A 12774-nucleotide genomic window follows, 5' to 3' on the forward strand; every position below is an offset into this window, starting at 1 on the left:
AAAGTTTTAAAAGATAATTCTGTTAGAAAAGATGGCTTTAAACTAGAGGGGGTGAATGGTTTAAAGAGGTTTTCGCAAACTTTTCAAAGCTAGAATGAACTTATTTCAGAAACCAATTGATTCAGCAATTAAGTTAGCCAAAACAGCAAGCAAAACTGTAATACCAGGAAAAACAATCGGTTGTTTCTTCGAAACAATCAGTTGTTTATACCAGCAAACAACAAACAAACTGAAATTAAAGAGTTAAGGATAGAAAGATTGTACACAGCTGTTTATACTGGTTCACTCCAACCCAGAGCTACATCCAGTCTTCTCAGAAACCCTGAGGAAATCCACTAAGCAACCACACCTTGATCACTTAAAACAACAACCAAGAGAATGACCTTGAACACCTCAAGAAACACTCTCTCTTTGGCCAACAGTAAGATTGCTGATCTTGAACACCTCAAGAACACACATCCAATCTCAGCAACACACACAAACAGAATGTTCAGCAGTTTACACAGATTACACTTGTTACAGATGAATATCTGAAATCAATACAAGAGAATCCTATTCAGCACTTTAATCAATCTCTCAACTCTTTTTGCAATCTCAGAATACTTTGAACAACTCTTCTTCTATTAAAACTTTGTTTCAAGATTCTTAATATATCAAAAACTGTTTTTCAGAATATATCTAAGAATATAGTTTGTTATCAAATCTTAACAAACTCTTAATTGCATTTAAAATAGATTGGTCAAAGCATTTAATGACTGGAGCGTATTCAGTTAAAGCATTTAAAGCTCAGTCAAAGAAAACAGTTTTTCTGTTATGGTTTTAAAACAAACAATCGATTGTTTCCTCAAATCAATCGGTTGTTTTGTTACTTAACAAAAACACCATTCAAAAACAGTTTTCAAACTTTCTCAAAACACCTAAGTGTAAACAATCGGTTGTTTCGACAAAACAATCGGTTGTTTCAACTTAGTTTGAAAAACATTTTGCTTTGATAAAATTGAGATGCTAATTGCTTTGAGATTTAATCTAGGTGTTGATTACAACATAGAACTACCCCAGAACAAGACTAAAACAGCACAACAGTATCAAGCAAAGCAGAGGCTTCATCATCCTTCAAAGGGTTTGGATTCTTCAAAACATTGAACACCACTTGGTTCAACAATCTCCCCCTATTTGATGAAGACAAATCCCTTATGCTTGTGTTGTTCTTGATTAAATCTGAAGCAGTTTCTGCAAAAGAACTTTGAGCAATATTTTGAACATTCTGATATTCTGTTAGTATACAGATAAACAATTGAAGCTTAAAACAGTTAATATCAGAGCCAAACTTCATGTTACTCATGTTTTTAACACTATGAAAACCAGAAAATTAACAAACTTCAAACACAGCATATATCTCCCCCTATTTGTCTTCACAAATAGACAAAGATAAGAGATAAAAATAAACATTGTTCACATTACATCATAATAAAATAGCAACAGCAGAAGGAAAGAAATTTTAAAAACCAGAAACGAGAACAACAAAAAACAATCGATTGTTTCAATTTTCAATCAGTTGTTTTTCTTCAATCTTCTTCATCAGTAAACTGAAGATCAAAGATCTGATTCTGGACAACTTCAATCTGTTCATCCAGTGTCATAAACCTTGCATCCATGTTGTCAAACCTTGTGTCAATCCTTTGAAAGTTGCTAACACACAGATCATGAAGGCTCCTTTGATTTTCAGCAAAGCTATCAAGCCTATTCACATGAGTCTTTCAAAAGGTGGCATGGTTTGCATTCTTTCTCTTTGATTTCCATCTTCAGTGCTAGGTCCAGCATCTTGAAAATCTCCAGTTGGATCTTCATGTTGAACATCCATATCAGCAGCTTCATCTGGTTCAAGATTGGCAGCACCACTTGATGAGGCACCATGATCACCATCCTTACTTAACCACTTTCCACCTATTTTTGTGAAGCCCATCTTGCCGAGTGATCCATTGTTCAACTCTTGAGTTGACTTGACCAGCTCAGAAGTTTCATCTTCAAGATTAACTTCAAAATAGAGTAGAAACTTAGATATTAAAACAGCATAGGGATAATGGTAATCACCTAACCTCATGGCTTTTTGCATATGTTCTTTGATTATGTGAATCCAATTGATCTTCACTTTCTTGGTAATGCAGAAGATGTAAACCAGATCTTCTTCAGTCAACACAGAGTGATTGCTCCCCCTAGGAGTTAAGATCCACGTTACAATGAGAGCAAGCAGCCTCTCATCTAGCTTCAAGCCACCAACCGAACAAGTGCTAACTTGAGTTTGATTATTCTTCAAGCAACTTTTGTAGAACTGAATCTTGTTGAAATCTTCTACCACACCAAGGTTTCCTTTGTTGATTCTCAGTCCAGAGAACTTGAGTCCAGCTACAGCAGCCCAAACCTCATGGGTTATCTCCATCTCCACGCCTTTTACATGAGAGACCAAGTTGTTTCCCTCAAACTTCAAGTTGGTGTAGAAGACTCTCACCAAATCTGGATATATGTTACCTTTGAGCTCCAGAAACTTTCTAAGTGACTGGTCTTTGAGAAGCTTCCTCACATTGTCAAGCTTTTGATCCTTCAGCCAGTTGAAGCACACAACCTTGGGGTTGTTTATTTTCTTGACACTTGTTTCATATCTATACTTCTCAATGAGCTCGGTGTCACCAGAAAACCAGCTTTCAAGCCTTCCTCCAGACCTTACAGCTCTGGTTTTGACTCTTTTAGCAGTGGGAGGAGTTGATTCCATGATAGCAGAGACGAAAACAGAGGAGAGCACAAAACCCAGATTTTTCAAGAGATAGAGCAAGAGATGTTGCAATTGGTTGTTCTTGTTGAAATAAATCTGCACCTGATTTTATAGCAGTAAGAGAATCAATTGAATTTAATTTCATTCAATGGGTACCTTATTTTCAGGGAGAGAGGGCTTGACTCTGTTCTGCACTGAAAATGTCAGAAAAAGCTGAAAATCACATGGTCTTCACATGTGATCTTTGACTAGTCATTAAGGCTTTTGATTTTCCAAGATTTTGGAATATATTCCTTTATGACTGTTGTAAATCCTTTCTGAACGTGATCCTTTGACCAAGATTCTCCCTTTGAAAAAATATCTGCAACAGCTAGAAATTCAAAAATCAGTTAAATCAATTTATACACAGTGCTGTCAGACTCAAAACAATCGGTTGTTTCGAAGAAACAATCAGTTATTTTTCTGCAGTAGTTAAAAACTTGATTTTTCAATTTTTAACCATACACAGAAACAGATTAAGGCACATGACATTGATTGAAAGACAATTAATCATAAGAAAGAACTTTGAAACAAAAATTGAGAACAAATAAAAGGAAGGTCTTATCCTTGTGTTGTTTCTTCAATGAGCCAATTGCTTGTTGATCAAGAAAACTTCTTTTCACTGTTTTGACCTTTTGCACAGCATTGATTCAGCTTCAATGACTGCCCTTTTTCTTCAACAGCTTGATTAGAAGGCTCAAATCTTCCTTTTCTCTTCATTTTTCCTGCATAAACAAATTCAAGTTGCAAGATTTGGTCCCCTTACAAATTTGGGTCCACTTGGCTTTTCTTTGCTGTTAGAAACATCACATCCCTTAGGAATCCATTTCATAAAACCTTTAGGAACATAATATTTTCTAATTTTGCAGAATCTAACAGAGTGGCCTTTCTTCATGCAGTAAAAGCATGTAACAACCGGTTGTTTCGTCTTAACAATCGGTTGTTTTTCTGATTTTCTCAAAAAACTTTTTGAAAATCTATCTTGCTTGTTCTGTGGATTGAAGCCTAAACCAGCCTTTCCAAAAACACAACTTTGAGATGCTAGGATATTCTCAAAGTTTGACTTTCCTTTTGAAAGCTTGTCCACAGTTTCAACAAGATAGTGAACCTTTTTCTCAAGATTTTCACAATTTGTGCAATTGAGAGTATCACACTTGCAAGAGGCATTTTTGAAATCTTTTTCCAGTTTTTCAAAATCATTCTTTGTTTTTCTCAGTTCCTCTTCAAGTGATCTAACTTTCTTTTCAAGTCCATTGTTAAGATCTTTCAATCGGTTGTTTGAAAGAACCAATCTATTAGCTTCATCATGTGTTTCTTGAAAAGCTTCAAGCAATTCACTATAGTTTTGTTCATTTAAGGAAGCACATGAACTTACCTCACTTGAACTGCATGAATCATCATCATCATCCTCAGCAACTAAGCAAATGTTGGCTTTTTCATCTTCACTTGATGAAGAACTTGATGATGACACTTCATTTTCTTGACAGTTATTTCAATTAAATTCATTGGGTTTCTTGTTTCCATACCTATCCTTGTTGTTGTCTTTGTTGCGGCTTCTCTTGAGGAATTTGCTGAATTTTCTTGACAGCAAACTTAGATTTTCCTCATCACTATCATCACTTGAATCTTGCTTTCCCTTATGTTTGGATGCTTTCAAGGCTATGCTCCTTGTGTGCTTATCTTCACTTTCTTGAACATTGAGTCTATTCATCTCTAGCTCATGTTCCCTAAGCTTTCCAAACAAAGAGGCAACACTTAATGATGTTAGATCTTTAGATTCGGAAATAGCAGTTACCTTTGGTTGCCATGCTCTATCAAGACATTTTAAGATCTTGATGTTCAGCTCCTCTTTATCAAACGTCTTGTCAAGGCTCATAAGGTGATTGATGATGTGTGTAAACCTTTTCTGCACTTCAGCTATGGTTTCACCTTTCAGCATTCTAAACATCTCATACTCTTGGATGAGAGCATGCTTTCTAGCCCTTTTCACTTCATTTGTTCCTTCATGAGTGACTTCCAAAGTATCCCACATTTCCTTTGATGACTTGCATTGTGAGACCCTGAAAAACTCATCAGAATTTAAAGCAGAGGTTATAATATTTTTGGAAATGCAATCGAATTTGGCCTTTCTACTTTCTGCTTCAGTCCATTGAGACCATGGCTTCTCAATGACAGAACCATCTTTTTCAAATGTTGGAATAAAAGGACCATTTTCAATTGCATCCCAAATTCCTTTGTCAAGAGATTCCATAAATATTTTCATTCTAACTTTCCAAAACTGGTAATTCAAACCACAAAACAAGGGTGGTCTGTTTATTGAGGCACCTTCCCCAAAAGGTAGTCTATCAGCCATTTTGAAAGATTTTTAGGATCAACTTGAATGACTTACAAGAACCAAGCTCTTGATGCCAATTGTTAGAAAATATGGCTTTAAACTAGAGGGGGGGTGAATGGTTTAAAGAGGTTTTCGCAAACTTTTCAAAGCTAGAATGAACTTATTTCAGAAACCAATTGATTCAGCAATTCAGTTAGCCAAAACAGCAAGCAAAACTGTAATACCAGGAAAAACAATCGGTTGTTTCTTCGAAACAATCGGTTGTTTATACCAACAAACAACAAACAAACTGAAATTAAAGAGTTAAGGATAGAAAGATTGTACACAACTGTTTATACTGGTTCACTCCAACCCAGAGCTACATCCAGTCTTCTCAGAAACCCTGAGGAAATCCACTAAGCAACCACACCTTGATCACTTACAACAACAACCAAGAGAATGACCTTGAACACCTCAAGAAACACTCTCTCCTTGGCCAACAGTAAGATTGCTGATCTTGAACACCTCAAGAACACACATCCAATCTCAGCAACAAACACAAACAAAATGTTCAGCAGTTTACACAGATTACACTTGTTACAGATGAATATCTGAAATCAATACAAGAGAATCCTATTCAGCACTTTGATCAATCTCTCAACTCTTTTTGCAATCTCAGAATACTTTGAACAACTCTTCTTCTATTAAAACTTTGTTTCAAGATTCTTAATATATCAAAAACTATTTCTCATAATATATCTAAGAATATAGTTTGTTATCAAATCTTAACAAACTCTTAATTGCATTTAAAATAGATTGGTCAAAGCATTTAATGACTAGAGCGTATTCAGTTAAAGCATTTAAAGCTCAGTCAAAGAAAACAGTTTTTCTGTTATGGTTTTAAAACAAACAATCGATTGTTTCCTCGAATCAATCGGTTGTTTTGTTACTTAACAAAAACACCATTCAAAAACAGTTTTCAAACTTTCTCAAAACACCTAAGTGTAAACAATCGGTTGTTTCGACAAAACAATCGGTTGTTTCAACTTAGTTTGAAAAACATTTTGCTTTGATAAAATTGAGATGCTAATTGCTTTGAGATTTAATCTAGGTGTTGATTACAACATAGAACTACCCCAGAACAAGACTAAAACAGCACATCAGTATCAAGCAAAGCAGAGGCTTCATCATCCTTCAAAGGGTTTGGATTCTTCAAAACATTGAACACCACTTGGTTCAACAAATTCAACACTCATGTTTGTTACTATTTATCACATGTATTAAGTAAAGAATTGTGTTTTAATTGAGATATCTAGCTTCATTGATGATCTAAGTCACATGAACTAAAACATCAAGTGGTGAGAAACTGAGAGAAAGTTTATTGTATCGTTAGAATACCTATTGTGAGTTTTAGGTATGAATTTATTTTAAATATATTTTGATTCATGTAGTCGAGATATTTATACCTAAGTACTAAAAACATATTAATAATAAATGCTTAATCTTCTAGAAGACGTAATTAGATATTTTTTATGGATATAATGTATAGATTCATGTTTATATATATATATATATATATATATATATATATAAAATTGATGAAATGATGATGGATTCATTGGACTTGTAAATTTATAATTATGACGAACTTTAAATGGAGTTGTTAGTTTATTTTAATAATTGCCCTTCTATATATTGTTTGTATTCTAATCTACTATGATTATATTGTGCATGAGTAGATGCATGTACATATTCTAGAATCGTATCTAGAAGAGAATAAAAAAATAGTTTAATTTCCTTTTCTTAATTAATTAATATATATATATATATATATTTTTTGTTACGCTTAATTTTCTTTTAAAAAACTAAATATTTTGTACTATTGGGTTTATATTATTTATACAAATTCATTTGTACAACCAGCATCTCAAATCTTTATATTAGAATAAGATACTATAGTTCAATTTGAAAAAGAGAAAATAGAAAGAGACTGATTTCAAAGTTCGATCCTCAATACTCCTTCTGTCCGATTTTATATTTTTTTTGTTAATTTCAAAACAAGTATTACAAAAAATTTAAATACATAATCTTTCATATTAATTTCAATACTTTTCATATATTGTTTTGTTCTACTTTATCCGTCTACAATAAATGTATAAAAATATCAAAATTTAAGGCATTGATATTGTATGACAATTAAATTGGAACAATGTTCTTGTGCCAAAACATTGAACAAAATGAAATTTAAGGGATGTAGATTTAAAGTTTCATCCTTGTTTTACATCTTTTAGTGTTTACGAAAAAGAAATCCTTTCTTTTTGACAAAAAAGAAAGAAAAAGAAAAGTACGGGAGAAAAAATAATGAAGAAAAAAAAGTAGTAAAATTTTGTTCAAAAAGTATAAAAATAGTTCAACAAAATAAAAAGGAAAAAAATTAGAAAGAATTCAAAAAATGATAAAAGAAAATATATTAACGAAATTAATAAATCATACAATAATAATAAAAGCATCAATAATTTGACATTAAATTAGTGTGTAATAAATAGGATAAAACTAACCTACAGTATCCTAGGTTTGTTGGTACTTTCCTAAAATAAAATTAAAATTGTAAGTCTTATATAATAGATAAGTGAAAGTATAAGTTTGTTATTAAGTTACTCTTAGTAGATAATACTTGTAGACTCAAACAAAATCAAACAAAATTAATGGTATGAGTCTTCTATAATACTCAATTTGACGCAATACTTTTTTTTATTAAACAATGATGGAGAAACTCATTGGTGATGACATCAAGGTAATTACAGCTGGAGGAGATAAACAATCATTTGTTTGAGTTGTTCATGAATCATACTTAAGTATTTGTCATGGTGAAATAAACTAGTGTGTAGGTATCAGGTACAACTACTACTAAGTGTGGAGTATACTTAGATATGGTTTTTTATTTTTGTTTTTTAATCGGCAATAAGTAATTAAATTAAAAGATAAAATTTCATAATAAAACAATGCACCAGCATTAAATCAAGTACATAAATACTAAGGATTTTTTTACTTTTGGTACTAAGTATAGTAGAGACATCAATACTTATCTAGGCAGTAATAAACATATCTTGATTGATGGTAGTTTGAATGTTGCGTACCACATTTTATGGTTAATTTTTTGGATTATGTAAAAATCATAACCTGATTGTAATAGAATTGAAATATCCTTAAATTGTTCTATTCTATTTATTCATTCTTTTACTCATTAAAAATATGACCAACACACTATTCAGATTCAACCCTTCTACGAAATTTTTCTTCTTAAATTTTAGAACTACTTGGATACCAAATATAGTCTATATAAAGGGAAATATCTTAGATAATTCAATGCATGCAACAAACATAGTTTCTACTGAGTTTTCATATGTTGGCAAGCTTATTCAAAAAGACAATTTTCCCAATTTAAGAGTTGGTTAAGTCTTTGATCTGTTGACCAATGCAACAACCTCTTTCCTCCCCATAATGAAGTACATCTTCTCTCCCTAAGTATCCTCAGATGGCAAAAACATAGCGAAATCACGAACAAGATCATGGTGACCCTCAAAAAGTTTTTCAACCTAGGGAAGTCCAACATATATATATATATATATATATGATTAAGGGAATGAGAAAGAAAAAGAAATGAAGAAGAAAAAAAAAATCAATTTGTCAAAACAAATACATAGACAACACTTGCCTCATGGTATACTTCACCAACTGACATGCCATATTTGTTCCTATCAGTTAATATCTTTACAAATGCCTTGTAGGTATCATTTGTGTCTTCAAATCGATCCTGCATGAAAACAAACCAATCAAACTACCAAAATATTGAACTTGTTCAATTTAGATTAGCACACAAAGAATATCTTATATTAAAAGCATAGGTTAATAGCATGTATGTGTATATAATAAATATAGAGTGAAAGTTAACAAATTTTTTACCTTAACCTTCTGCACATATCTGATAGCATCTTCCAACTGGACTGGACCCTTAGGTAGAAGAAGGATTTCATATCCCTTTGGCAGAAAGTTGTTAAATCCATAAATGAGATCATGGTGGCCTTTAAGAAATTCCTCCACTTTTTCTACCACACTCCCAACACTCATTCTACAAAATGAACAAGATATAATAAATCAATATGTTCTAAGAAAATCAAAACTCTCTCTCTCCTAATAAAACACGACAACAGAAAATGGAAGTGGTGGAGAAATGGTGATATATTATTATGTGAAGAATTGAAGGAAAAAAATGTTGTTCAACTTGATCCAACCTATGAACTCTATAATCGTTTATGATCTCCAAAAACTCCACGAACTTTTCCTTGTCTTCAAATCTCATCCGCACTTCTTCTAAATATAACACGACTTCCAATTTTTTCATGTTATTTTCACCTCTACTCATTGTTTGATATCCGAACACTGCCTCAGCATCAAAACCAAGAACAAACCAATTCAAATAATCATCATCACAAACTTATATATGATTTCAATTTCTTCTTTTAGATGTTAGAGAGTTCAAATTTTTCTTACTACCACTTGAAGAGAAGTATTATGATAATAAACAAAGCTATATTCTTATAATTTGATCCCTACAATATTTTTATATACAATTAATTACATAATTAGCAGCTAATTTTTAAACAATTAATTAAAATAATATGTTGTATATAATTCTTGGAATACCAACTTGAATAACCTTGTTTTTTTTTTTGGAAAAGAATATAAATGAATTAAAAAGGAGACACCTTAGGGATGTCACTATCCTTATACAAATATCACCATGTTGCTAACCAGAGTAAGAAAATCCAAATTCAAATTACACCAGTACCCATACCAGAAAGAAAAAGTTCTTGTTAAAATGTCTAACAAAGTTAAACCTGCTCATCAAAGATTTAAACAATACAATTACAGCATAGATCATATTTGGACTTCAACCACCCTACAAAAATCTTTACTAAAAAAACTTTTTGGATCAGTACCAATTCCTTCAAAGATAACCTAAAAAAAATACTCTAAAAGAAACTTGAATAACCAAAACAATAAAATAAAATAAAAGTGGATTATAGAATGAATAGTCGATAATTTGACTACTAATATAACCAAAACAAAATACACTAAACTTGAATCTATGAAAAGATAAGGATCTACATGTGAAAAGTACTATCCTCATAAAAAAATCCAAGTTCAACATCTTTCTTTTCCACTTACTCCTAAGTTCACCCTATTTTTGTTAACATTCACCCCTTTCCCATAAAAAAATTTAAATTAAGATTCAAGTAAAGAGAGCATACCTTTCATCACAGCCTGGAATAAGGAAAACAAGTACATCCGGAAGGAATTTGAATCCAGTTAACTCAGACAAGTATAAATTAATTCTACAAATCAATCTGATAAAAATATATATTAGAGGTACACAAACTAAAACATTAATTAATATATTAAATATTTCATTAAAAAGATTAAAGTATTTAATGCATACATGAATATTTAATTTAATGCTAATAAATACTAACTTTAAAATATTAATTAATACTTTACATTTAAAATATTAATGCATTAATAAATATAGTCAAGAAAAAACAGTTTTCTTTTCGAAAAATAGTGCTACCCATTAATGATAACTTATTAATAATAATTTTAAAAAAGTATTATATGGTTTTCAAACACTAATAGAATTTTTCATATTTCATAGGACTTCGAAAAATATACATGGAAATTCCTTATATTTTAATTCTTATAAGAAAAATCCACAGTCTCAAAAGAATTATTGTAGTAAAAGTTTTAAATAAATTTTATGAACTTATATAGACTTAATAGGTATTTAGTACTAATAAAATTACACTACTACTAGAAAATCATTAAATAAAAATCAAATTTTAGACACAAAAAATAATTAGTTGTATATTGACTAAATTAGATACTATTTCAGAGACTAGACAAATTATTGGTATATAAATTAGTTTCTATTATTAATAAATAATTTTTAAATTTGTATCTAATTAGCTACTAAAGTTTTAGCTACCAATTATTTTATATTCTAAAATATTGGTAGTTAAAATTTTGATAGCTAATTAGATACCAATTTAAAAATTATTTATCAATAATATAAATTAATTTAGATAGCAATAATTTTTTTAATCTCTAAAATAGTATATAATTTAGTCAATGTAACAACTAATTATTTTTTGTCTCTAAAATTGGTTTCTATTTAATGATTTTATTGTAGTGTGAGAATATTTTGATTACACAATGTATAAAAAAAATTATTTTATTTCACAAGTTTTAAATTTTTATTTTTATAAAATGAGCAAATTTTGGTTTTGGTAGTTATAATTAAGTAATTTTTCTCTGGTTTTAATTCTTACAAGTATGGAATCACTAGTTTCATAGTCTAAAGTACATTTTATGGTAAATTTATAATTTGAAAATTTCTATATAATTAATACATCAAACAATCACGCCAACAGAATGTAAGTTTGAGATTCATTATTTCAACACATTGGTAGAATTAAAAAATATATTATACGTAAGAAATTAACAATAATTAAGATATTAACTTGTATTGAAAAAATTAAAGTATTTGAATTTACATGAGTAATTTATAGAGAATTAAAAAAAAAGTTTAAGTTGCTTTGCTTTTAAAATATTTAATGTGTTCATGAATATTGATAAGAAAAAAAATATAGTTTCCGTGGAAAGTATATATAACTCGTTAAATGTAACATAAATTACTAATTATTTTTAAAATTTTACTCTTTTTTTTTAAATAAAAGTTTTCATGCTAGGTATCACTATGCAACTTGACATCTTAGCTATGTTGACATCTCAAGTAACAACAATCATTTACCATCACATGAAAAAAAAAATTATTAAAAAAAAGAAAAAATATATAAAATACAAAAATATGGGGGGATTAAACCAAAACTCATATGTTAACAAAAACGATACATAAGTAAACTATATTTATTCATAAAAAATTGTAAGAACAGACTAGATGGTAGTCTATTATACCAATGAAAAGATTCTCCATTGAACCGTCCCATCCCCGGACGTTGACCAAAGTCAAAGTCAACATCGGGGCCAAGGTCAACATATGGTGGGACCACACGAAGGGCCCCAAAGAAAGGAAGTCAACAGAGTGACTACATAAGGCGTCGCCAAGACAAGGCGTTGCCTAAACAAGGTGTCGCCAAGATAAGGCGTCGCCAAGCAAGCCACCAACAGTGTTACTCCCCGATACCCATGGGTAGGAAAGACCATGGAGGGAGTGACGCCACGGGGCTTCGGGCCCGCCTAGCTCAGAAACGGTAATAAAGTGAAGAGAAAGGTGGCTTCAAGGCCATGGTACTAGCGCCAGTAGGGAGCAACCCGACTCATGAAGCCTACGCCACCTCAGGGTGCTCCCTGGGATAGATACGACCCAAGAGAGGGTCATGCCCAGGGATGAACCAGGGGCGTGGTGCGAGAGGAAGGTAGATACACTCCCAGGGTAAGTGACTGAAACCTTGGGAGCATGAGTTGGCACCCAGAATGTCACCCCCTGCGCCAGCAGCACTTCGAGAAGAAGGGAACTCGCGCGACGGAATGTCCCTAAGATTGGGATGCTCCGCCACGAGGTCCCTCCACGCGTGAT

At 31.5% G+C, this 12774-nt stretch overlaps 1 protein-coding gene across 1 annotated transcript; it reads right to left on the minus strand.

Annotated features, from left to right (window-relative positions):
• Positions 1-8626: 8626 nt before the first annotated feature.
• LOC150028661 (paired amphipathic helix protein Sin3-like 1) lies at positions 8627-10489 on the minus strand. The gene is made up of 5 exons (XM_090300804.1): positions 10433-10489; positions 9413-9560; positions 9084-9249; positions 8836-8934; positions 8627-8716 (listed from the first exon to the last, which is right to left on the minus strand). Exons 1-5 carry the CDS (start codon positions 10467-10469, stop codon positions 8642-8644), a joined length of 525 nt encoding a protein of 174 aa, XP_090156930.1. The 5' UTR covers positions 10470-10489; the 3' UTR covers positions 8627-8641.
• Positions 10490-12774: the final 2285 nt, after the last annotated feature.

This window comes from Phaseolus vulgaris, chromosome 3, assembly GCF_051622355.1.
Source record: "Phaseolus vulgaris cultivar YP4 chromosome 3, ASM5162235v1, whole genome shotgun sequence".
Taxonomy (NCBI): Eukaryota; Viridiplantae; Streptophyta; class Magnoliopsida; order Fabales; family Fabaceae; genus Phaseolus; species Phaseolus vulgaris.

What these genes read in the sequence shown, in the direction of transcription:
- LOC150028661 (XM_090300804.1), bottom strand. Translation starts at nt 10,469, where the DNA reads ATGTACTTGTTTTCCTTATTCCAGGCTGTGATGAAAG. An exon ending in ATTCCAGGCTGTGATGAAAG is followed by an intron (nt 9,561 to 10,432) that starts GTATGCTCTCTT and finishes ATGCTGAGGCAG; the next exon opens with TGTTCGGATATCAAACAATG. An exon ending in AACGATTATAGAGTTCATAG is followed by an intron (nt 9,250 to 9,412) that starts GTTGGATCAAGT and finishes TTCATTTTGTAG; the next exon opens with AATGAGTGTTGGGAGTGTGG.